This window comes from Zonotrichia leucophrys, chromosome 1A, assembly GCF_028769735.1.
Source record: "Zonotrichia leucophrys gambelii isolate GWCS_2022_RI chromosome 1A, RI_Zleu_2.0, whole genome shotgun sequence".
Classification (NCBI taxonomy): domain Eukaryota; kingdom Metazoa; phylum Chordata; class Aves; order Passeriformes; family Passerellidae; genus Zonotrichia; species Zonotrichia leucophrys.
In genome coordinates, this window is record NC_088170.1 from 53,983,510 (window position 1) to 54,011,100 (window position 27,591).

The 27,591-nt window shown below is 38.4% G+C and overlaps 1 protein-coding gene across 2 annotated transcripts; it reads right to left on the reverse strand.

The window, feature by feature from the left end:
• Positions 1-1,635: 1,635 nt before the first annotated feature.
• ZBED4 (zinc finger BED-type containing 4) lies at positions 1,636-27,516 on the reverse strand. Of its 2 annotated transcripts, none has more exons than XM_064702781.1 (3): positions 27,368-27,516; positions 20,764-20,840; positions 1,636-6,922 (listed from the first exon to the last, which is right to left on the reverse strand). In XM_064702781.1, the coding sequence occupies exon 3, from the start codon at positions 6,523-6,525 to the stop codon at positions 3,007-3,009; it is 3,519 nt and encodes a 1,172-aa protein (XP_064558851.1). In that variant the 5' UTR covers positions 6,526-6,922; positions 20,764-20,840; positions 27,368-27,516; the 3' UTR covers positions 1,636-3,006. The 2 variants fall into 2 exon arrangements, with proteins under 2 accessions (XP_064558851.1, XP_064558852.1); XM_064702782.1 differs by lacking the exon at positions 27,368-27,516 and adding an exon at positions 26,752-26,876.
• Between the last annotated feature and the right edge of the window lie 75 nt (positions 27,517-27,591).

A 27,591-nucleotide genomic window follows, 5' to 3' on the forward strand; every position in this document is an offset into this window, starting at 1 on the left:
ACCATGTTATGCATCAGAGAACTGTCTGCTGCCACAGGGATTGGTGCAGCACAATCGCAGGCTGATGAGAACTCCCACTATTTACAGCTTTGTCAGTCTAAGGGTAAGCACTGTAAAAATTGCTTTTTAAAATTTTTTAAATTTTGGGGAGGTCTTCTCTATTACAAATATGAGAAAGGTTGTAAAACCCTAAAATTTTAGCAATCACTGAGAATTTGTATTAAAACTAATAAGGCAAACCCAACATAAAACACAGTCACTCAATAACTTACCTCAAGCTTCAATGAAAGCTTTCAGCCCTTCTTTTGGAATCATTCTTTTCTGACAGGCAGCAATGCCTGATCTGAAGGACATGCTCCTGTAACTCCTATATAAGGATCAAGGCTTACAACTGAAAACAGCAGCTTTATGTTCTCAGTTTCCCTTATTTTTATTTAAGAATTAAGTGCTTCAATTTTAAGGTCTTTTGGGCCTGCATATTATCTTAAAAATTCTAACATAAGTCTTTAATACATTCTTACCAAGCTGACACTGAAACAGTGTGGTCTTAGGAACTAAACCCTTTAAAAATCTAAATGGAACCAAAATGAAAAAGGGAAATTGCGGGTATAAATAGCCTAACTTGATGAAATTTTACTTTTAAAAATAGTGACTAGTTCTTGTGTTCTCAGGATGTTTTGACAAAAAGCATGACTATACAATTAATTATCTGTATGACTAAGAAGCAGATTTTGGACTACAAAATGCCATCACTACAACTCTCCACACAGGGAGTTTGATAGGAGCTACAGCAAAGACTCCCTTCAGAGGAGCCAAGATTCTTGAGTCCAGAGAGCTGATTTTCAGGTGAGCTTGTTCACTGCCAGCATTCCTCCTTGTTTGATGTGACTCCACAATGCTTCAAGTCATAGCCTGTATTTATGTTCAAGCCTTGAGTGAAAATTGTATCACTTATTTATAAAGAAAAATGTTTTTTTATCCTCTCTCCTCTCCACTGGTTTGGAGAGATTAAAAATCTCCTCTACATGGGTCAAGGTTATATTCACAGTTAAAATGTAGAAGAAAAAGACTGAGATAATAATTAACCAGTAACCATTTAAACATGTTTCCCAATAAGCTGCTTCAAACTCACCTACTTCCAGCTACATATAAACTAGACCAAATTGTTTTATTACTGCAGGAAAAATGTGTGCTGTTCTCATTTAACTCTAGAAGAACAAAGAGATGCTGGCTGTTGATAGAAGTAAACATCATCCTTTAAAACACTGCAGGGAAAAAAGCAGTATTAGTCTTTCCCAAGTGCACTACGTAGTCATTTACTTAAATTGTATAGATATAAACATAACATGATGGAATAACACTTGAAATACCTGAAACTGTAAAATGTTTAGAGAAACAACACATGGAAACCAGAGCCACTTGGGAAGTAATTCAACCAATGTTCCTGAAGTTAAAACAGTTTTGGAAAATGAAAAGAAGCAGAATCCAGGCTCAAGTCCAAAGAGCTGAATGGAAAACCTGTCTTTTCAAATAACTTGTTCTGTGGTACATTTATGATTACAATTGTTTGAATTAATTTTTAGTCAATGGTTGTCTTAAATCCATCTGAAAATAAAAGGCAGTGTTGACTACCACTGGAAAATTGCAAATAAAATGTTTAATTTCAGAAACTGAGTTCACCATTTATAAATACACTAAAACATAGTAAATGCAAAATTAGATTAGGCATAGGTAGAGTATTTTAACAAAGCTACAACTTTTCTAAAAGGTCATAGGCAAATGATGACTTGTTTCCCAAAAATGTATTCAATGAAAACTGAAATTAAAAGATAAGTCTTTCTAGAGAAAAACTAAGGAGAATGTTCCTTTCAAATTAAAATGCTGGCTATTTTTTCCACCTTATTTGAAACTTTAAGGGCTTTATATCCCACTTGCCTGATGGACACCAACAGTCAGGAATCAACCCTACTACATATAGTTCTAAGCAGTGCACCATATCCATAAGGCTATTACTGAAAACCAGAAGATCAGTTATTTCTGTACTAGGAGCTTTAAGAAAGGCTGTTCTACACAATTGAAATTACATTAGGAGTAAGGGCTCAATTTTTACAATAGGGACCTTATAGTTTTGATGCACTAAAGATTAGAAAAGGCTTCAGAATGACATTTAGAGTCTTCCTGGTAAGTTTCTTGCCTTTTTTGTACACAGCATTAAATAACAAGCATTAATTCACAAACTTTGAGAACTTCCAAAGACCTTTTATAAATACCCAGAATATTTCTGTAATTCACTTAAAATGTAAAGCCTGAACAGGAGACCCCAGAATGGGAAGTTTTACTACCGATTGCTGTATAAGTGACGTTCCATCTCATGTTAAATTTAAGATTTATTTTCAGATATTAAGTCAACAGTCTCCTGTAAACACATCTTCCTCAATAACTTCTTAATCCTTTAAGTACTTTAGGGCTTGCAGTTAAAAACATCATATGATAAAAAGACAGCTTGAACCCCATCTTTCACGTACAGCTTTCTTTTGACAACTACAAAACCTGTTTTCTTGCAATTAAAGCAATGTTCAACTAAAATACAGTACCTGGTTTATGGTTTTTACATAATAATTGAATAAAAAACTACAGAATAGAACTGTTTACATCTTTTTTTTCTTTTTTTTTTTTTGCCATTCTATTAAAACAAATGACTGCGCTTTTTAAAGTTCATTTACAATTATGGATTAAAACCTACATAATTTTGTATAATTTGACGAGACAGGCTATCTCTAGTGTGAACTTTTAAAAAACATATATACAATATCTGGCCTGAAGTACTATGAATAAGGCACATGTAGACATATTGAAAGCTGAAAAAAATGAATCTAAAATTTGGAATTATAGTCACTGATTAGATGTCATACATGGCCCCTACTGGAGCAATTTAAAAATCCAAGTTATAGATATTAATATCCAGTGAGCAACAATAGATTTAGTCTAGCAGTTTGTTCATTAGTTTCAATACTGGAAGTATATTAAAGGAAGATTCACTTTCAAAAAGATAAGCTTTTCAAAGTGTTCAATCATTAACCTTGACTGACTAAAGTTGTTGCTTTCATTGGATGTATTAAACAATCTCTCTGAAGGAACAATGCTTGGTGGACAACCCAAGAACCTGACAGCCAATTTTGACAGTACTGGCCAAGATGACTTTTTAAAGTTCCAGTAAGTTAGAGGATCACAGTTATGCTCAAGCACTTCTTCCTCCAAATAAGAAAGCACCATTTCCTCTGGTAACTTTGCTCTCTCTTTCAGGTCTTTTGTTTTCTTCATGTCACCCATGAGTGACCAGAGATTATCTTCCCCATAAGAATTTGTAGATGGTGAACCTATATCACATCCATTGGAAACAGGTTTATCATCATTTGAGGTAGAACTCATTATTTCCAGCTCCCTGATTAAGTCTTGTTTATATTGTTCAGCCTCCTCTTCTGTAAATAACGATGTTTTATACCGGGGATCCAGAAGTGTAGCAAAAATGTACCTTGGATCATGAAGTGTGGAGGACAATCTGCTCACCATAGCTTCTTTCAAAGATTTCAGCATAGTATCTATGCCCATAGTTTCCTCAAAAAGCATTTCTATTTTCCTGTTAAGTATATGAATCATTGGAATCACTTGGCTTAGAGTAGACATGTGTGTACTCATCTCCCTACTTGCAGCTTCAAAAGGTTTGAGTGCGTGACACACTGACTGCATGACTTCCCACTGATCACAACTTATCAGCTCCCGGAAGCTGCACTCTATCGACATTTCGTCAATTGCTCTTTTCTGTTCAATAAGGCGTTCAAGCATATGGAACGATGTATTCCACTTGGATGGAACATCTTGTATTAGCTGATGCTGAGGCAACTCATACTCTTTCTGCAGCTCAGCTAACTTCTCTTTTGCTTTTGCTGACCGATGGACACGTTCACAGATCTTCCTTGCAATACTAAGCAAATTCTGAACCATTCTCTGGCTTTTAATAGCCTCATTTACAATTACATTAACAGTGTGACTAAAACATTGTACACTTGAGTGATCACCTTCATTTAAAGTTTTCTCTATGCTCTGATTATCAGTAACAGTAATCCCAATCTGAAGTCCAATTGAAGTAATCCACGTTTCCCACCAGTATTCTAGCTGCTTTTGAATACTGATTCCATTGTAGTCGCAGTCGATCTGTGATACATTTAATAGTGCTGAGCAATGGTAATCCTCACACTGTGGTCGAAATGAAGACTCAAATGTTACCCAGTGAGCAGTCAGGGTTAGATATTCTCGTGTTTGGTTGCTCATCCATATTCCAGATGTAAAATGGATCACTCCACTTTCAGCTTCTTTAAGATGTGAAATAATTATTTGTTTTACGTTATCATACATATCTGGAATTGCTGTCCTAGAAAAGTAAGATGGAGAAGGTAAAGAATACTGAGGTTGCAAATATTCAAGCAGCCTGTTAAAGCCAATGTTGTCTACAAAAGAATATGGCTGAAGGTCAAGTGCAATCATTTCAGCTACAAGACTTGTGATTTTTTTGGCAACTGGATGAGAGTCACAAAACTTTTCATTGGTTTCATCAAAATTTGAAGATCCTAGTAATTCTGTGCGGAGTGGCATGTGATTATCCGTAGATGAGGATAACACTGTCTCTGGGACATCAGTTTTCAAAACATTGTTATGGAACCGCTGCAAATGTCTTAGAAGGCAACTCGTGCCTAGGTTTGTTGGCTTTTTCCCCCTACTTATTATACGTCCACAGTGTGTACATATTACTTTTGTTGAATCTGCAGAACAAATTGAAAAGTGATTCCACAGTTTTGAGGTCTTCTTACTATTAACAGGAAATATAATTTGATTATCATGTGTAACCATTGTAGGCAAGTCAGTCAACTTTGAGGATGAACATTCTGCAGAAGCCAAAGTGGCATAAGGTGAATTTGCCAAACTCACATCAAGAAAGCTCTTTTGGTTTCCAATTACATCAGGATGGCGTCTATATAGGTGTCTCATTAAGCAGCTTGTGCCCACATCTCCTTTCTTACCACGACTTATCATACAACTGCAGTATCTGCATACTGCTTTTAGACTGTCTGCAGGTGAGAGTGAAAAGTGGTGCCAGACTTCTGACTTAAGCCTTTTCATAATCCTTTTATTTTGCTGAAACACAGCAGTAGGTTCAAATATTAGTGGACCTAATCCCTCACACTGTTTTTCAGGAGATGAAACAAAGGAGACTTCCCCTATATCATCAGAAGATGACAGCATTGAGTCTTCCACTAGAGTATCTCCCGAAGTGAGATTAGTATGGATCTCCTCGGAGATTCTGTCTGGAGAAGAGGAAACAGAAGTTGGTTCTTTCATTAGTTTTCCAGGAGAGGATGACATAGAATTCAGATCACTGTCTGATGGTAGTAAAGAAGGCAAGAGAGTAGGAGGTGCAGTGTAGAGAGGTGGTATGCTGGTACCACCCCCATTCTCTTGCAGGACAATGGAACGATGGGCTCTCCACATGTGTCTTATTAAACAACTCGTTCCTAGGTCTTTTCCATTTTTTCCTCTACTGAATTCATTCATGCAGTGGATGCAAACAGCTTTAGAATTATCTAGAGGTGACAAATAGAAGTGTTTCCAGACAGCGGATCTCCTTCTAGAACCCGATGCACTCTTTGGAATTACAACTGTTTTTTCTGCTACATTCTCAACAGTGTCATCATATTGGTTGTTGGCTTGCTGTGGAGATGAACCAACCATGACTTCTTCTTTGCTGCACTTTTCAGAGACTGAGAGGTCTGATATTTCTTCAGAAGAAACAATAGAAACAGATTCCTCAATTATTCGATCTGGAGATGGTATTTTAGAAGCCATTTTCTTGACCAGTTTTATGGGGGATAACATAGAACTCAGATCTCCAACATCTGCAGACTGAGGTGGCAGCAATAATGTAGATGAAGAAAAGGAAGATATACCTGGCATAGTTCCATTTTCTTGAATTAGTACAGTGGGATGTGCTCTCCTCACGTGTCTCATGAGACAACTTGTACTCAGGTCCTTTTCATTTTTACCCCTGCTAAATTCTTTCATACAGTACATACATATTGCTTTAGTGCTATCTCTAGGAGATATAAAAAAATGGTTCCAAGCAGGTGACTTTTTTCTGGAGCTTATGTTTCTGCTAGAAAGGAGGCTTTGTGTCACAGCTTCCATTGCTACATCATACAGCGTATTACTATACTGAGAAAAAAGTGATCCATAATCATCTTCATTTTCTGTAGACAAATATTTGCCAGAGTTGTTTGTAATGAAGTTCTTTTCTTTGTCTTCCTGTTCATCACTACTGTCTGCATGTTTGAAATCATCTTGTTCTGACTTTATATCCGTTCTTTCAAGAGTACAGTTAATGCTGTTGTCTTCTTGCTCTACTTTCAAGTTATTGATTTTGCCCAACACAAAAGTATCATCCATTCCGGGGCAATCTGCTTTACTCATGTCCATGGATGACAAATTCTTGCCAAGACTTCATTTATTAATAAATATAGATAATTTAAAAGATTATTTAAAATTTGATTAAAATGATGTATCTTGTATACTGAATGTAAAACAAAATGTGTGCATGTGTTAAAATAATCTCTGGTTTATGAATTCCGTGTTGTGAATAAGCAAATATAATTAGTGATGAAAATGCATTTAAAAATTATAGACTTAATTAATGGAATCCCATTTTTTTTCCCAGGATCAGGACATTTCAGGTCATAGATGAATGTTCTCAAAGACAGCTACTGCTAAATGCTTCATGTTGTAGATATAATTCTAAAAATGGATGTTCTATTTTCTTGTTGAAGAAAGCCATTCTGTTCATCTTGATTGGGCAACTGAGATTCTTTTACACCATCTACAAAAAAAAAAAATAAAATCAGAAGACAAAATTGACTAAGGCACATTAAAGAACTACAGTAAAAGTGACATTAAAGCAGGCACTAGGTATTCTGCATGTTTTAATTTTTTTTCTCTTTTGAAATAAAAACAATTCAATGTACTATTGAAAAAAAAGGAAAAAGCCCAACATTTATTCGATACATTTATTGTGGCAAAATATGTCTACATATGCAGCTTTGGTTTACCTTTGACAAAAAGAGTCCAAGCATCACTTTCATATTTGCTCGCAAATACCTGTGCCTATCCTACATCATCATTCAACCACTGCACGCACACATATTCCAAAGTACACAAACAGACACACACACACATCTAAACCCAAATACTGCATAGGTGTCTATATCTACTGATATATACGAACACAAGCAGGCATTTAATTACGTTAACACAGAAATATGTCCTTAAATTCAAATGTTGTATCACAGTCCTGTACATGTGAGCCCACCATTACTGACAGCAGTCTTTAAAAAGAAAACAAGTAACTTCTGTAAGGTTGTTCAGCATTGTCACACTAATCATTTTGCTTCTGACCATAGCCACACATTTGTGTTCATGCAATACACTGCCAGACAACAATATGCTATAGAAACAAGCTACTTTTAAAGTTTCCTGATTAAAAACTGAAAAGTTTAATTTAGGACAACGGAGCTGTATAAATGCCATACAGACAGAGGTCTTCCAAAAGTGTAGCAACATCACTCAGAAGCAAAGACACACAGAGCTGCATATGCTGGTGCCTAGTGCTGCACTGCCAGCTCAAGTCCCTCACATGCCCAAAGGTTAGCTAATTTCAGTTGTGAGTTAAGATTATTCACTACCAATTCCAGTACAAAGAGTAGGTTTTTACATATAAAGTTGCATACAAAAGGGCAACAGCAGCCTTAAAATCTGGAACAGAGTAGTCCCTCACAAATATGAAGAAGCTGTCTGCATTTATCAGTCACTTTTTTTTCCACCAAACTATATTAGAATTTTAAATTTTACTAAACCCTTTCTCATTTATTCTTCTGTGTCATGAATGCAGCTACTGATGCCTTCATTCAAGATAACAAACATTTCTGGCCATCACATTGGTGATGCTACACTATGCATTGCAATTTTTGCAAACTAAATTTTATGGTACTCTCTCTCCACAGCTGAAGCCAAAACACAAATTTAAATTATTTCAAACATTTTCCACAACTTTTATGTGTTGCTAAAACACAGGCAGAGTTGGGGTGATTCTTGGGGTGTCTTGTGCAGGGCCAGGAGTTGGACTTGATAATCCTCATGGGTCCCTTCCAAATCAGCATATTCTATGATTTCAGCAATGGTAAAATGAGCCACAGCCACAAAACACATTAAAAAGGCAGTTTTTCACACTGACATTTCTCCTCTGTATCAAGATCAATGTCATATTAGCTTTGTAACCTATTTTAACTGATTTTTCTCTGAAGTTTGTAAGCAAGAGAAACTAGAAACATTCACTTTCTGTGGATTTCTCATGTATGGAAAGCCTATCATTGTGATAACTTCCTTTTTTTTCCAGTGCAAGGGAAGGGGCAGGGAAAAGGAGGGACAATGGTCTTACTGCAGCTGTTTTAAGAAAAGGGAGATGAAGCGGTCAGAACACACTAACAGGTAGGGAGCAATTCTGCTTTTCTTTCTGTGTGAGTTTTAGTACTTGTGCCTTTCTTTCTTATTCTCAGGGGAAAAAAAAATCTGTTCTCAGTACCAAAAGATATGAGGGTTGAGCATGAAAAATAATGAAGGGAAAGACTTGAAGAAAGATTTCTACAGGAAATTTACATTACACAGGACTTTCCCTTGGCTTGTGAAATCACATCAGAGAACAATTCTGGCAGCCAGACTAAATTTACATGACTCGACATAAAACTGAATGAAACAGAAATTAGTGATCACGCACATACTGATGATATGGGACGTATGTGGATCTGGGACAAGAGACAGAGTGTAACAGTCAACTTTTTAAAACAGCAATCAATTCAAGAGGATTTTTTTGTTTCATCTTTACTTTGATCTAATCTGTGAATCTGGAGCTTGTACTGCAAACAGGAAAAGCAAGAAAATATAATAAGATGTTGTGACTTAAGATCACAGAATAGAAAGGCTCACAAGCAAGTGGCTTGATGCAGAGCTTACAGAACATAAATTATGCATGGAGTGCCAAGTTACAATAAGAACATGACAGATTCCTAGCTAGATACACACAAAATAAAAGTATATATCCACTGGCATGGGGTTCTAATGAAACTGTGTGCAATTTCTTTGACTCCAAACAGGTAATCGCATCTTTATCCCGTGATTCCTGTAATTTCTTAACAACGAAAAACCAATTCTAGGCTTTAAACAGAAAAATCTGCAGAACCGATTCAAGTGTCCCTGTCCTGATAAGCAGTTACTGCTTAACACGGCAAAGCTTAAAGTAGCTGTGATGGGAAGATTTGAAAATCTGATAAATAACACCAGTTGCAAACTTTATAACCAAGCTTAACTAGATTGACATTCATTAACAACACACTGCCGGTGGTTAAGTTCTTAATCATTATCAGCCATTATCACTACATATTCAAACACTTAGGCCCTAATCACCTTATCCTAAATTAGCTTTGAGTACACAATACCACTGAGCTGATGCCATGTAGTTAAATACTGATGGCTGTGGTCCTTGACAGTCTTAGTTACGGAGGCAAAGAGGTGAGGGAGCTGTTGGGACTCTGAAGCAGGAACCACGGTGATGGACTTCTTTCTTCTGTATGTCTCCTTGCTGTCACTGTGTCTTTTTAACAGTCATACTCTCCTCCACCAAAAACTGTGGGAAGCAATCTCATCTGCTTCTGACCCTATTATCTTCATTTCTTTAGGACAAAAAATTGTTCTTGGTCCACCAGAAATCTTTCCTGATTATTCTGTATCCTTGGTTTCTGATTGCAATTTTTACTGCTTGAATTGTTGATTCACATGGTTTTTATCCTCCTTTGGTGCAATTAAACCTAGGTCTCCCTTTGCAGCTACATGTTATTTCTATATATATGCTTAGCTGTGAAAATGCCTGCAGGCTGTTAACAGAGTTATGCTATTAGCAGTGTTAAAAAGCACTTACAGATGGTGGTCAGTTACACTATTTTAGTGTACTTATGACAATGTAAGACAAGAAAAAATATTTATATCTTGTCTACTCTATGGCTGTTATAGGTCTCAGGCTACATAGTATTTATTTTTCTCGACCTTGTTGTTGCCTTCTAGAAATGAGCAGGAATAGCTGAGATTAGAGGAGACAATCACTTCCTGGGAAATTCCCAAAGCTGAATGCCCCTTAGAAGATTCTGAATGCATTTTTTTTCCATTTTCTTTCAAACATCTAAGAATTATTTTTGTTGCTTTGAGAACTGGCCAAATGGCAGAGCTCAGAAGGTTGCAATCAGCCGGGCAGTCTGGTTAGAGGAAACCTAACTAGAACAAACCTGAAACACAGGAGGGACCATCTGAATACAATGAAAAACTTTTCTTTTGACGGTGACAGAGCATTGAAAGCAGCTGCCCAGAGAGGTTGTGGAGGCTCCTTTAGAGATATTCAAAACCAGACTGGACAAAGATCTTGTCCAGCCTGCTCCAGCTGAACCTCCTTTAGCAGGAAGTTGGAGTAGATTAACTCCAGAGGTGCCTTCCAACCCCCATCATTCTCTGATTCTGTTATGATGTTACATCATGTGAAATTCAGTAAATCTCCTTCCCTTCAAACACCCTTGCATGTCCAACTGAAAGATTCTTTAGAATACAGTCCCCAGAATACTAAGGGTCAGAAACATAAGGATGCTTTTCATCTCCTCCTCCTATGCCAACTCTATTCAAGAGTCAGTCTGTTTTAATAAGAAACAAAAAAGGATGTTTTACAATTTTATAGTCACCTAGAATGAAGTATGAATTTGATTATGACCATGTTTACGTGGCTTATTTACCCTCGAACCCAAGTTACTCAAAATTAAGGACTGCTGCTAAACAAACAGGATATTCAAGAAGGAAAATGTTTTCAAGGGTACAAAAAGCTATAGGCAGTCAGCTCAAAGTGATTTATGTTTTTCAAATCTCCACAATGAGATACAGAGACACCCTGCAACAAAACAATCTTCAAAGAAAATAAACACAACTAAAGAACAACTATCTACTCAAATGCACTGCTCTGGACTATTAGCTCCTGAGCAGTAGTTTGCTGTGGTAAGAAGCCTACACAACATTTTATAGGATTTTCCATTCAAAATGGGATTACTGAAAGCGTGCAGTGGTTGACAAGAAATGTCTGGAGAATGTGACTGATCCCAAGTGCCACAGCAAACTGCCATGACCAGAAGAAATCACTGCTGAAGGAAGGAGGCAAAAAGTGAAACACTGTTTCAGAATTGCAGAGACATACATTAACACACAGAGAAGTATGAAAAGTATGCAAGAACACCCAACCATAAGCTGGTTATTTTTTGTAAAGCACAGAGTGGCCTGTAAGTTTCAAACCATTTTAGATTGAATAGTCAGGCAATAATCATGAACTTGATTATATCACAGAATCTTGATGGAAATAATGGTCTAGAAAAAATTGTTTAAAACAAACAAAATTTACATTATTATTGAAGAGCATATAGTGTAAATACAAAGACACTTGCAAAATGCAAGGACAGTTTTTTCAAAAAAGATGTGAAATGTGAAGACAGTGCAACTAAAAGCATTTACTAGTTTGAAAAAAAATCAAAACTAGTGACAGATTTTGAGCATAAGATCTACATAAAAACTCATTAACAGTAATTTGCACAAATGGATGTCAGTTTTATAATAGCATTAATCTTGTTTATTTTTGGAAATGTACAAGTATCATTAGAAATACCTCAGATCAAGCAATACAAGCAATAAGAAATACATACTTTAAGAAATTATTTGCTTCAAGTGCAATGGCAGGTACTTTGCTAATAAAGGAATATTTGCTAAAGCAAAATAATCAAACAAAACAAACACACACACAAAAAAAACCCTCAAGAATCCAGAGAATACACATCCAAAATCATAAACAAATCAGCAGAATACATTAGTATAAATTTCTAGTCCAGATGAACCTTACTGCTTTTCAAAGTTTTAAGTTCCTTGAAGAAGGAAAACTAAAACCATTTTATCTATAGAATTTTATAGTGCACTATTTTATAGTGCATTATAGTGCACTATTTTATAATGCATTTTATCTATAGAAATTTCCTATGATAAAATATCAGTACTAGCTCACGTGTATGAAACTAGAGAGATTTGCAAGATACTGATCATTAAAAATGCAGAATTAGAAACGCAAAGCTGGCATGTCAGTCACACTGAAACAAGGTGGGTCCTAGCCTCAGGGCCCACAGAAGCTCACAGGAATTGGCACAGATGTACAAGCACAAACCAGAGGCATGCAACGGTTTAATCTTGAATAAAGGACAGAAAGCCAGGCTTAATAGAAGACACAAGTCATTCTTGACTTCATGGGAAGCATGATTTGTAGAGAACTGCTGGAAGAGAAAAGCATTACTTTTAAGTCACCTGAAAGGCAGTAACTGTTGTGTTTTTACAAAGGTTTTCTCTCTAACTTGTAAAACAACCTCTCACATCCACAACTCCAAATGCTCCATCTGGACTCAAAGGAATGAAGTGTGGAAACAGCACCACCATGATTGAACACTGCTCCTTGTTGACATGAACAGTCTTCTGCGAGCTCCCCGTTCACACATGCTACTTGTCAGGACACGACTCAGAGACCCCTCATTTGCTGAGGTACAAAGATCACTCATGTCCCTTCATGTTACTGGAAAACTCAAGGCTTGGTGTAAGCTGGGGCCTAAATCAGTCATTGCAGGCAGAGAAAAAAACAAGGTGTATAACAGTATAACAAGGTGTATAACAAGGTGTATAACAGTCACCATCACACTCTGAGTACTCTAATTACAAATGGAGGAATTCAGCTGAAGCAGAGACTGAAAAGATAAAAATAGACACTAAATCTAAATATTCCCCTTTTTCTTGCCTCTTGCCCCACAAAACATCAAATAATTTTATGGTGAACACAAATTATTTTAAGCAGTAAAACAGATCTGCTAGGGCAAAGTTATACTTTTCTAGTTTAGTGGACTCTTCTCTATGTTTTCTATGTTCCCCACCACCTCTAAATTTATAATACTTCAAGGAAACAGCTCAGAAGTGAAAACTTTAGTAATTTGACTATTGTTAAACGGACAGTGTTGAGTTAAAATGAAACCAGCACACAGAAAACACTGGACGAACTCAAATTCCTCAAATTTAGCTTCTTACTCTTGAAAGGTGTTTTTATTTGGACAGCTGTTTTCTTCTCTCGTTGCTGTAAACATGGGAAGTCAATGGGATGCTGTTTACTAATAATTTTCAAATAGTCCCTGAAACCTCAGAAAAGATTCAAAACTAAAAGATCCAGCTTTGTACCAGTATCATGACTCAAACTCTAAATCATCTTGCAACACAGTGTGCATGCCAGCTCTGCCTGCGCAAAACTGCACTGGCTCATGCTCCAATGTGTAAAAGGTTGAAAATAATTCATGACAATGGTAAAACTGAAGACAAACAATATGATTTCCAAATTAACATAATTTAAAAAAATACTTTGGAACACAGACAAAGTGGAAATGAAGACATATTTTTTAAAACAATATTTATTTAAAAGAAGATCCAGTTCTTTATTCAGTCCTTACACTCACATATCTTCAATCATAAAACTTAAAATAATTGAGATGCTTTTAAAATATGGTACATTACTATTATACAATATTATACATTTCATATTAATTAAAGTGTGATAGAGATAAGGATGTTCAAGCTAGCATGCATATTATTTTCATCGTGCTGACCGTTCTGGTATCCCTGTTTAGTGGTGTAGCAGGATGCTCAGCCTGGAATGCTGTGAACCAACCTGAACAATGCCTTTTGCAAACCTACAAGCGGCAAATGAAGAAGGGAGCACCATGCTGCTTTTGGTGTTGAATAACGCTGAGACCAGCCTGACTCATCAGTCCCAAAGCTAAACATCCTGATAGTGAGATGAAGGTGTGGTAGATCTGTTCCTGGATAAACGAACAAACAAGTGATACTACTGATAACTTGTCCAGAGCTGCTGAGCTGACACAGATGGAGACTTCTGACCTGACATCTTACCATCATCAGTCACTTTATAATATAAAAGCTCAGTCCCAATTTTTAATGCAGGGTTTTCTGACATAAGCCTTCTTGGAGTGTATGTATGGAGATTCCTCCCTTAAATGGGTAACATCCCTCTAGGTTACTCCTCTTACTCCTTGAGGCTGAGCTAAAGAGACTTGCCCAAGGTCATTGTTATGGGTGAGTAACATCAATCTACTTAATTGTTTTGCCAGGTCTGATACAACTGCTTCAGTACAGCTTCCTTCATAGTGCACAATAATGGTTGTTACAGTTCCTGCACTGTGTAGTAAATAATTCTGTAAATTATTTATATCTAATCATTATCATAATACATCATATATTTTTATATAAATATATATGGTTTGCCATCCTTAATCCTGCAGGACAGAGTTGTATAAGGTTCAATTACACCTCTGTGATCCTTTAGACAAAACCCGTTGCAAAGTCTGGGGCTAGACCAGATCCAGCCACAGCCCGGCTCCTCTCTGAGAAGGCGTTTGGAAAGCATGGAGGTCCTTCCTGCACCCCGTGACCCCACAGGAGGGCTTCTTTAACAAACTTTGAAGCTCCCATTCAGCTCAATGGGTTTTGTAAACAAGCTCAGTACTCAAACGTTTTATCAGACTCAGTGATGCAGGCTCACTGCACAGCATGTGTAAGAATAAAGCAGGTGTCTGACACAGGCTACTGAGCCAAAGCTCAACCTTATTTCTGCAGAAATCAATCTTCATTACTTATCTGCCAATGTATTAAGCATATATCTATTTGAAGCATCATCCTCCACCACTTGGACTTAAGTAACACTCTTAAACATGTTAAAGCCCATAGCACAGAAATCCCCATTCCACACGGTTTTGAGCAGCATTTATCTTAAAAGTAAAATAAAAATGTAAAGCTACAACAACAAAACAATAACCCTGGTCAAAACAATATTACTCCAAACTTTTAGTAAGAAAACTAAGAAGAATATTGCATTACCACCACACATAACATTATGTATCACTGGAATTAGTAGCACTATTCACACCTACAACCACCTGATAAGCCTTTAATTGTTGCTATTTTTTTTCCTTAGTGCACTAAAAATACCATCAGATCTCAAATGGGGCTATATCCCTTCTCATGTCCTTTACTAACTTCCCATTGCAGAACTCTGTAATGAAGGACAAAAAAAAAAAAAACAACAGGTTCTACACATGCTAATAATTTGTCCCAGCTTCTACTAAGAAATTACTCATAAAAATCAGATCTATCACACTAAGTAAATCATGTCAACATTTGTCTAGGATCCAAACTGTCTCAAGTGTTGAAGTGTTACTTCTCATTATCAGGCATGCAATACTTGCAGGATATGTTTCTGAGCTATTGTTCACACCTACCAAATGTCAGATCTTTCATTTGTTAAAATGCCAATGTTTTAAGCAATAGTTTCATGAAAACTTTAAGCAGTATTTTCCCAAGCCTTACTCATCAGTTCAATGTTGTTACAGCAAATTATACATTTATTTTGATATTTTTATCCTTTATAATTTTGACAAATACCATATGCTGATATGATGGGGAAAATCTTAATGTTACAAGAAATAAGCTGGTTCTCTTAAGGAAAAAAAATAGGTTTTTTTTACACAGCTGAAGCATGTATTGTTTGGTTTAGAGCATTTTTAGAGCAGGACATCAAAGCTGTTTTTAGTATCACATGCTGTACAATTTGGGGCTGACAGGAGACAAATGAAGGTTGCAGTAACACAGCACAAGGGTAAAATAGAGAAGATAAAAATAAGAACAGAGTAGGAAAGATGCTTTAACAGAACAGGAAAAGCACACAACCAAAACAGCAGTAACAACAAGTAAGTCAGAAAAGAATGAAAGGCAAAAGACTAAAGATTTACTCCATATTGCTAGAGAGCACGGCCTGCTTTCAGAAAAGCATCAGAAAATTCAAAGCAAAGCTCCTCTAACAACTCTCCTCTCCAAGTGATCAATTCTCTGCCCAGCCCATTAGGCTCTTCTCTTTCTCCTCCCATGCAGCCCACAGCTGACCAAGTAAAAGGGACAGGATTAGGATAAGTGATGACTACTCTACCTTCCTAGCTTGCAACACAATAAAAACCATACACTTTTGTGGGTTTTATTTTTGTTAAATATCTATCTTTAAATCCAGTAAGATTGAAACTCCAAGCACTTTAAGGATTATTACAGTAAGAAACGAGGCACTTGTGAAGAGGAAAGCTGAATAGGCAGGATGATGAAAAACATAAAAAACCAGTTAGCAGAGACACACCATGTTTTGGATAGTCTCTTTTCTTGGAACTCTTGCTGAAAACATCCATGTAAGTAGAAAGTAGAAAAAGACCTCACAGAATGTAAACTGAGTCCTTTGCAGAATATCTTACATTAACCTGTTACAACTATAATTTTTCTGATATACAAAATGGAACTATTCAGAACTGTTAAACTGCTAATACTACCATACAGCAGAATTTATTTTCATGCTAAAGTCTGAAGATGTTTGTTTTAAAAACTTCTCATAGCTATCAATCAACCAAATTCTGTGCTCACATTGATGTCATTAGTTCTATGTCCTCACATAGTTTCAACAATGCTATTGAGAGGTTTTCCATGATCTATATAAATAATATCTGTATATGTGTAACATGATATAATACTACGCTTCTATTAAAACATTTATATCCTGGAATGCTTGTGAACTCAAAGGAAGGCTAGAAAGAAAATGCAATTCATAGTACCCAAAACCACAAAAACATATTTTAAAGAGTATGAACAGTAGTAGTATGAATAGTATGAATAGTATGAACAGAACTTCAGAGGGATTTTTTTAAACCTAACCTTAATCTTTCTTTTGTCACAAAACTTTATTTCAAGTCAGAAGACACCCAATATGGAAAAGAAAAATTTCTTTGGAAAACCATTTGCAACTGAGGGTACCTTCTTTCTTCCTCATGTAATAAACTGAAGAAGAATGTCTAGATTTTTTTTGAAGTAAGGAAAAGATTATCTCTACTAAATCTAAATAAAACAGAAAACAACTTTCACAATACTATCCAAGGTAATAAGAGTTCAGAAACACTCAGTTTCACCACCCTGCCAATGACTACAAGAACTGTAACAAAAAACAAGAGGTAACTTTTAAAACCAAGCTTCCATATCACATGCAGGTGTAAGGCACATGCCCACAATAGGGGTGAACATCTTATGCCTCTCTCAAGTTTTTTTTTGTTATTCTCTATTTTCTAAGTAAAGTGCACCTTCATCAGTAGCATCTGATAGTTTCACCTGAAATCACAGTTTAAAAAAACAATTATCAGACTTCTTCTCCCTCTCAAAACAAACCTTCCTATTCATGGAACAGGGGAGAGGGAGGGAGAAATGAGTGTGCATACCTCTGTATTCACTTGTCAACCAGCCTGTTCCTAGCCTCCATGACAAGAGGTATTGTCCTTTTAACCTCTTTCAGAGATAAATTCTCTTTGTCTTCTTCAAGGTAAGGTGAGATTTTGCAAAGACTTAACTGACTCAGACAACCAAGCTAAGGGAAGCCAACACTGTTTCCAGCAGCACCACACTGAGCACTAGCAGGAAGTACACTCTCCCACCCCAAGGAGACAAATAGCTCTAATAGCTTCTTCTCCAAAAAAAATGATTTATTGAAGAACCGTCCTACTGCCATAGACAGATCTTAATTTGACCAAATAAGGTTTTACTCAAGGAGCAAAAAATACAAGAAATTTTAAATTAAGAATAAAGCTTTTTGCAGTACTTATTCTAACCAGTGCAGTTCATAAACTTTAATTAATGCAATGCAACTTGATTTTTAAGTAAAGTTTTACACACTACATGGGTGTCCTATTCAGAGCAGGATCCACAACACTGTTAGTACAAGAAAAGGTAAAGAAATGGATAACCCTTTCCATTCACTTTATTTCTATTATTATAATTATTTTAATAAACCTAATCTTTTCTGAGGAATAGAAAAAGGAAATAAAAACATTTAGAGAAAACGATGAGGAATCTTCCTCTTCTTTATGAGCATCATTGTATTTCCTGTCATAAATGGATTATGGTCTTCCCACAGTTCAGTAAGCCACTGAAGACAACTCAAAATCACTAAAAAAGGAAATGAACAAAACCTCAATTTCTCCTGTTTCCCAGTACCAAAGCAAGGTTGCTGCTGACAGCACAATCTGCACACTGTTTGGCTCCCTGAAAGCTGACCCACTCTTCCCACTGTTTCAGCAGCTATTAATGCAAGTCACAGCAAGTGACAACCTCCCATGAAATGAGTTTTACATTCTTGTCTTTCAGTTGTTTTTATTTTTCCTCCCATCTGTACATACGCTCCCATATCATGCTTATCATGCTTCCACCTTTGATGAAGAATAAATAAGGGGAACCACAGAGTAAAAAAAACACAAAGTTTATATGATTGCCACGAGCTATGCCACATTTCAGCACTGGGACATTTTGCAGTCTCCACTCTTATATTAAGAAAAGTTGTTGTGAGCTAGGAGCCAGTAGTTGGGTGTGAGACAAACAGGCAGCAGTGGTCACACTGCTTTGTTCTCTCCCAGGGCACATCTAGCACTACTAGATCCCTTTAATCAGCAATTAGATTTTCTTCAATGATCTAAACTGCACATAAAAATTACTGTATAGCATATGCACTGAAAGATGAATTCTTACAGTGGATGCTAGAGGACTTAGAAAGGTAACATTGCTGACCTACCAAAATTTAAAATTTTAACAGTAAAGGTAACATCTGAATATCAGAGTCTTTGTTCTCAGGATACTGCAGCTCTAGATAAGGATCTGTTTTTAGGGTACCCACTGTCAAGACAGTGCTGCTTTAATCAGAGATTAAGAAAGGACCTATCAGAACACTGAGCTTGCAGTCAACAATTATTTCATATGGGACTATAAATGAAGAAATAGTTCTTGAAGGTACAAAGACCAGATACTCATTTTCATTAGACAGGTACTACTAAGGTGGATTATTTTCATGGAAGGCATTTAACCTTGAAAGTCACAATGGAAAGGCACTTTAAAGTATAATACACTACAGTGCTTGATATCATATAAGGAAACCCTGCAAAGCATTCAATGACCTTCAGTATATTAGAATACAGCATTAACTACATGGAGAGTGAACTTTTGGATATTCTGGAAAAAAAAAATTGTCCCTTTTGTCAGATTTATTTACAGTGGTCTAAAACTGGCCTAGGAGGCTGGTACAAACAACAACTACTCTCTCCTGCTGTTTAGCACTCCTCTGTGTTTGGAAAGCACTAGCAGCTCATTTTTGCTTGGACTGATGAAGAACAATCCACAGGCAGATGCAGTATGTAACAAAATCTCCCACTTCTTCTGTATGTGTCACCCTAAGAAAAGTTTCCTTCAAGGAATGAATCTGAATCATACTTTTAATTTTCTCTTCCTACAGAGACCAGAGTTTTAGAGGGAAAGGCTGTGAAAGTTGGGGTTGTTCAGAAGAGAAAGCTCCAGCGACTAGATTTTCAGGAAGAGGAATTTGTAAGAAGGATGGGGAGAAACTCTTTAGCAGGGTCTTTAATGATAGGAAAAGGGGTATGGTTTTAAATGAAAAGAGGGTAGAGTCAAACTAGATATAAGGAACAGTTTTTTTACAATGAGGGTGGTTAAATGCTGGAACAGGTTTTCCAGAGATGCAGTAGATGCCCCATCTCTGGCAACACTCAAGGCCAGGCTGGATGAGGCTCTGAGTGATATGGTCTAGTTGGAGATGTCCCTCCTCATGGCTAGGGGTTGGACTAGGTGGTCTTTAGAGGTCCCCTAATCTGATTCTATGAGCCCAACAAGACTTCCAAGTTAAACAATTTCTCCATCTTAAACATTTTGTCCATCTCTTGCTTGCATGCATGTCAACCAATAATACAGATGGTTTAAAAATGGAACTATTATATTCAGGGCACAGAGAGGATGGGATAAGAAATGAATACAAAGCTCTGAAACACTATACAAGAACAACATTTACTGTTACTCCACATACAAATGCTTATCTTCATAAGGACAATTTTTTCTCTATGGCATTTACTCAGGAATCTCAGGCTTCCAAAAAATCTTTATTCAAAAGCTCAAATGGAATATATAATGTTTTAACATTTTCAGACAAAATTCCTAGAAGAAAATATTAAAACTAACTCGCTCAGTGAAGACATAAAATCCGATTAAGACGCCGGTAATTTGAGTACAGCATGAATGCAGCAGCTAAGTTATCTCCCTTTTTGAAATGGTGTAATTCAGGGTAAGGATGTATATGTGCCAGCTGATACCACAGAGTAAGAGATGCCCCATAAATCATAAAATAGTTACTATTTCTGTACCACTCTAAAGATATCCAGGCTTCCAAACTTAATTTTTAAGGCTCAGGCACTCATACAAACCTCCTGCTGAATTATTAAGCTCCATACGAGTCACTGCACAGGCACACAATTATTCATTCCCTTTTTCCATTGTCTTCCTTTAAATTAATAAAAATAATGATACAAGACCCAAAACAAACAAGCTGCTTACTAGTTTATTGAGAAAAACAAACAAACTTACACATCTGTTCCACTGCAGGCAGGCGGCTTCATTTGAGGTTAAATACTTGCTACTCAAACTTAATGAGATGATTGTATCTAAGGAAAAGAAGAAAGTAATTACTTTTATTATTTTTTAAACACATTAACTGTCACAGTGGCGACTCATGGGATGTTTCAAATTTCTCTTTAGGTGACAGCTCCAGGAGCTGCACTTACATGACTCTCATCTTTTTTCAAATCTCTAGCCCTCACAGCTTTCAAGAAAAATGAGACATTATCACTTGTAGAGCTCCAAAGCAAAATAAAACTTAAAAACATAATACAAACCCCTCAGATGATTGCTAAGACAAAATTTTAAAGTAAAATTTTTGTATTTATTTTAGCACTACTCTATTTTTTATGCTTATGCTGAATGAAACAGAGTCTACATTACATGCAAGATTTCAAAGGAGCTTGCTGGCACCTTGCCATGCACTACAGGATTCACCTTGTTGCACTTTCTCTTCCTCAGCTAAACATATTGCTTATACGCTGCACCAACCACGTGTATGAATCAACATGCAATAGCACAGAATCAACACAAGATTATAATTCCCCACGTATGAGAAAGGAGCGATTGCAAGTGGAGCATATTAGATCACGTATTTTGACTTAGCAACTAAACAGACCAAAGAAGTCTATTGCAGGACACCTTTTCTGAGTTTTGCAACTTCAGTCCCACTGATCTCATCAATGTATAGACATGAGTGCCATAGTGCACAGGACTCAGTACACTGAAAAAACCCAACCCAACAAACCAAGAAAACATTCTGCCACCTTACAAAATCCATAATCTACAAGCATTCTCTCTGATATTACAGTGATTACTCTTCTTAACCAGACTGAGATGTTTAACACTACATAAATATAGACACACACATGCATATATATCCACACTTAGGGTTTTTTTCTTCAGGAAGGAGATCACCTCTCAGAGGGCAAACAGTCCTGATGACTGGCCTAGTGTGCCTTATGAAATGAACTAGGTGTCACTTCTCTTACTGACGTTTTTTACTTAAAAACACTCCTATAGTGCCTCTTAAGCAATTGAACACCTCCAGAGCTGTGCTGCTGGCTAATTTGACTGTTGAGGTCCTGTAGCTATCCCTATTACAGCAACATTTAAATAATGTATGCAGAGGGGAAGGTGCCAGCCAAGGAGACACAGACCCACCAGGGGCACGGTGCTCAGCGGAGCAGTTAGGGAACTCTCCTCAGATGTGCATTAAGCTCCTCAGGCAAAGCAGGGAAATGAACCTGCCTCTCCCACATTCCTTGCAAGTGCCAGAGCCATCAGACTACAGGCAAAATAAAGTACAAATATGCATCTTTATGCTCCCTGATATCTTTAAAAAATACCAGAACCCCTCAAGTCTTCCATTTTCCCCCTCTCTAATTTGTTAAAGATGACTATAGTTTCAAGCCCAGCCAAACATTCTGTTCAATTCAAATTAATGTTTGGGTTTTCTTGATTGCTTATTTTTGTGAGAAGAATAACAAAGAAAAGGTAATTTTTTCTGGATCACAGATTACTTTATTTAGAGGCAGACACTGATTCAGCATATAGAATTACAGCAACAGGTAAGCAGAATAACTACTGAAAAGCCACTTAACCTATTTTGAGTAAAACAGGCACAAATTCTTTGATCATTGTCACATGAGAGAAATACATTATGAAATATCTTGTCCCATGTATTTTGCAAATAATTGCAAAAAAGTATTGCTAAAATGTTTAGCTGTTAAAAATTCTATTTTCAGCCTTGATTTTCAAGCTAATGAGTAAACCCCAGAACTGGCTTTTATATTAAATATACAGAAATTCTGAACAGTCACTGCAAAAATTACTTTAACACATCACAGGAAAAACGTTATCTGTAGGACACCAGTGAATGCAAACTAGAAGTAAAGAAAAAAAAAAAACTCCAACAACCTTTCACACAGCTGTAACAAAAAAACTAGTAACCTTCTAAACCTTCAGAAAGGGATTGTCCAACTCTACAAGTCTTTAAACAACAAAGGGGGAAGGGAAAGAGCTGAGAGATGGAAAGGACACAACCGCACAGTAATTGCTAAAGAAAGCACACAGGTTGTGAGTTTACATAAAGATTATAGTAATATAATAATATTTCTTATGTCAACATCCACTGAAAACCAGTCTTAGACTATAGAAAATACTCATAGCTCACCTTCCAATATGTTGTTCAATATAAAAAAAAAAAAAATCACTATGTATCCTGAATCATCATACTGGAATGAAAAGAAGGGCCTTAAAAACCAAGTTATTTCCCTGTTGTTGCTTTAACAGCCAATCATATTGAGTTCTATCTCATCACAAAAAAAACAACAAACCAAACAACCAAACCACAACCCCAAACCTAAACCAATACTACCATGATTAAACTATATATCACACTTCATTTGGGACAGAATTCCTTTGCTTCAGCAAACAAACAAACAAAAAAACCCTGAAACCAAACCAAACAAACAAACACACAAAAAGCACAAAAAATTATGATAAAAGCTTTAGTTTTTCTTACTTCTTGACCTGAGAGCTTTAAACTCTAGATTTCATTTGAAAGCTACCATTAGGCCACATATAAATTTTTCATTAACTGGCTGAAATGAAACAATTCCATAGCTGTAAATTGACCAGTACTGAGGATGCCAGTAACAAATACAAAATAAAATAGTCAAGGATGTGCAGAAAACAAGGCACATCTGTCATATAAGAACTCTTTCTTTGTGAAGTCTGTTTTGAAAGTATACACTACAACAGGTAGCACTATGTAAATTTATGTTGATACCACTAAAATACAAAGATCGTCCCTGCTTCAGAAAAAATGTCAGTCACGAGTTAAACACTCTGCTCCATGCAGTGCAAAATTCCCCACGAAACTATCTATAATATTCTTTTCTATATAAAACTCAGCCAATACACATGTATCATCATGTTATTTACATATGGCTGATTATTTTAAGTGCTCATTACAGGGGCAACCACACAGCAAAACATGCTCCCTTTGAAGATTAAACTCTTTTAAAATTAAAAGCAAGCTGCAAAAAAACAGGATTTACAAACCCCCCCTCTAAATATTCTTCACTGTGAATGGCAATAAAATGCAGCAAGCTGTTGGGAAATACAACATGTACATTCTTTAATTCAAACTTCCTCAGAGGAAAAAAGAATCTCTCAGAAGTTAATGTATTTAGGAGTCTAAAAACTAAAAGAGAACAAATTCCAAGAAAAAGGGAGAAGAACACAGAAAGATCGGCAGGCTCAAAGGCTACTTCCTTCTGTAATACACAGTTTTTGAAAGTATTTGATAGGATATTCTACTTTAGTGGATGGACAGTTTTAAATAAACATATAAAATTCTGTTGCCCTCCTGTATTTTCCAAGGCCCTGTCAAAAGTCTTAGTGATGCGCTAATACTTATTGAAGAAGACCCCCTCTGCACTACCCACCTGTGACACTGGCTGTTCTGCAAACACAGATTCTTGCTCTGGACATTTACTGTCTCACTATAAAATCAGCCATAGCAAGGGGAAGCAGTAGATAGAGAGGCTGCAGCAGACAAGGTAACAGAAAGACAGCAAACCTTACTCTAAGCTCATCCTGCTGTTCTACACTTTGCCTCTCACATTATCAATGAGGATGCTGTACCTGTTACAATTTTGCCTTATACAGACCTCACGAATGAGTGGTTTGGCTGCTTAAAGAAACACTCTCAAAGGTACTGGCAAAAGCAGGGTTTAATATAGATACGTGAAAATGCAACTTTACAGAGTTCAGTGGCAAGGTTCACACTACTACTTACTACACAGACTAAAGCATGCAAAGGAAGATCAAATAAACAATTTGGAATGATTTACACAAAAGCAGTAAGACTGCAAAGGATATGGGGTGGAAAGATAAGGGTGCAGAAGGATTTAGCAGCACTTAAAACTTGAGTACTTTGACAATTACAAAGTGGTTTGATAATTTTCACAACTATAACAATGACTTAACTATGGATTCAAAATATTAACATTTGTATCACAATCAATTCACATACACAGAGGTAAATGGTGTATACACCTATTTATATGTACATAAAGGCTAATATGAAAAATTCCCCTTGAATTCATTACAATATGACAAATCCCTTTGCATTTCCCAACAGGCAATGGTTGCATCTTGAGGAACACCTAGATGGAGGGAGAGGGGCTGACAGTCCTTGAGTACCACAAACTTAAGGGTTTGTGAGCTCTGGGGGGTGCTGGTCCAGGCAAGCCCAAACAACATCACTTAGGACTGCTGTTTAGAGGGTCAGAGGATGACTGACTCTGGCCATCAGTAACCCTCCTTCCCAACCATAAATCAAGTCAGTAAGTAGTAAGCTTTTCTCCCCAAAGTGCAGTAACAATGGTACTGTTCCACTCGGGCTACAGCCAGGTAAATGGTTTACCAAGGCTACAAGAGGTAATTGCTTATCCTTTGTTTCCCACCTTCATCATGCCAGAGCTCCTGGTGTGACCAGGGAGTGCCCTGCAGCCCAACTGGTACAGTCAAGGGACACTTCACCACTCAGCTGGTTTGGTCAGGGCTCACCAGGAGCTTCCAAGAAGGCAGAGTAGTCACAAGGATGGGGGCGTTACACCACAAGAAGTAAAAGAGTTATTGTTATGTAACAGTACAAATGTTTAGAAAACTTTTATCTGAGATGCTTAGTTTAGATACTTCATTTTACTTATTCTCAATCAATTCTTACATTTGACTGCTCTGAAGAACTCCTATGGAATAAATTCCTCAACATCTGTCAAAGCTGCAATGTACTAGCAACATAAAGTACCAAAGCAGACACACATCCAACTGTACAAAAACTGTCAGCACCTTGCCTGTTGGTCTTATACCTAGTGGACAGCACCCAAATTCTTAAAGTGCACAAAAGAATTTATTTTGTTTTGAACACATTTTTTTTCCTCTGCAAAACCAGTCTCCATAGTGAATAATAACGAGACTGCCCTTGCCCAGTATTTGCACAAACACAGGCTTCCTAGCAGCAGCACAGTATTTTGGGGATAGTTGATAAAGTCTTCCAGACTTCACTCCCCCCAGTATATAAGCCACTAATGTCCTCTCAAGGGTGCATGCCTGCTCTTAAAGTGAAACACTGCATTAGTGGAGATAACCTTTAGGAGAAAAGTGCTGTGCTCATGCTCTTGAAAAGCAACACAGGTACACATGTATAGTGGGCCATAAAGACAACAACATGTAAGGGAAGTCTGGAAAGTACATTCATATTGTGGGGGCTTGAAATACTTTATTTGCTTAGTATTATAAGCGTAGCATGACAGCTCATGCTAAATTACTGAAATTTCTCTAAGGACCCCCCCCAGAAACAGGACTGCTTCTAACACATAAGCAAAATAGAGAAAGGTCTCTACACTGCAAAGCCTAACTCTACTAAACTTAGCAATAATAAATAGAATCACCATTAATGCAAGACTCATCAACCTTTCAGCACAATAATACATGTTTTTATACTTTTAGTAGGCTGTATATGCAGCAGACAACTTTAAGTGCATCGGACACCCTGAGAACTCCAGTAAGCATTCTAACACAAGCCCTCTAACATCAGCAGCTGTCTCAGTGTAGATCTAGACTCTGCAAAAGACATTTTTAAGCAAAAATTACCACGCCCCAAGCAGAAAACGAGAGCAGCACTACATGAAAACTAAATTCTGCACTCTTCCGAGACACCATTCTTGAGCGACTATGCCCAGGAGGGATGGCTGGAACTTCACTGCAGACACACAAGCACAGACGCGGTGCTTATACCGCGGCCGAAGCCGCTGGCAGGCGCCTGTCCACCTCGTGTCCTGTTTCTCGGGGGGGAAAGGCTTTTTAGGAATTCCCGGGCTTTCCGGTCCCGGCACCCGTGTCGGGAGCCCGTACCCGAGGCGGTCTCCGGTCGCGGGCTCGCACCTGAGGAGGGGGACGGGTTCTGCACGCCGGGGCTGCCCGGGCCATCTTGGGTCGGGATGGCAGCAGCCACATGGTCACCGCTCCCTCCCGGGCCCGGCTCCTGCGGCCCCGCCAGGTGGGCGCGGGCGCTCAGCGCCGCCGGGTCCCGCCGCCCCGGCCCGGCCCGGCCCGCGCACAGCCCGGGGGTTCGAGGCGCACCCGGCGCCGCGGCGGGCACCCCTCCTCGGGCGTGGGGCGGCGGGGTCTGCCGGGCGGCCCGGGACAACACCGAACCCCTGGGCACCGGCGACCTCCGTCCACCGGGCCGTCCGGGCCCCCTGCGGGGCCCCGCAGACAATAGAGCCGGCACCGCGGGCCTGGTTCCCGGCTTCCTGCACTACCCCGCCGCCACACGCCCCCTCCCCGGCCTAGCGGCGCTGTCCCGCGGGCGTTCCCGGGAGGGACAAGGCGCCGCCGGGCCCGGGACGCAGGTCCCGAGCCGCGCAAGGCACCGAGGCCGCCGAGGCCAAACGCGGCGGTGGCGGGCACGGGAGGGGGGGGGGGGGGGGGGGTGCGGGACCAGAGAGCCGTACCGCCCAGCCCGGCGCCCTCCCGGTGCCGGAACAGTGCCACTCACCTCCCCGGGCGGCCGCCGCGGGGGAAACCGGAGGTCGCCGCTGCCGCCGCCCGGCCGGGCCCGAAGGAGTTAAGAGGAAGGGCCGGGCGAGCCCGTCCCATTCATTACCCGGCGCTTTGTCTCCGCCGCCGCCGCGGCGCTGAGCAGCTGCCCCGGCTCGGCCGCCGCGGGCGCGGGGCGCAGGCGCGGGGGGCGGCGCCACGCACGGCGCGCGACATGTCAGC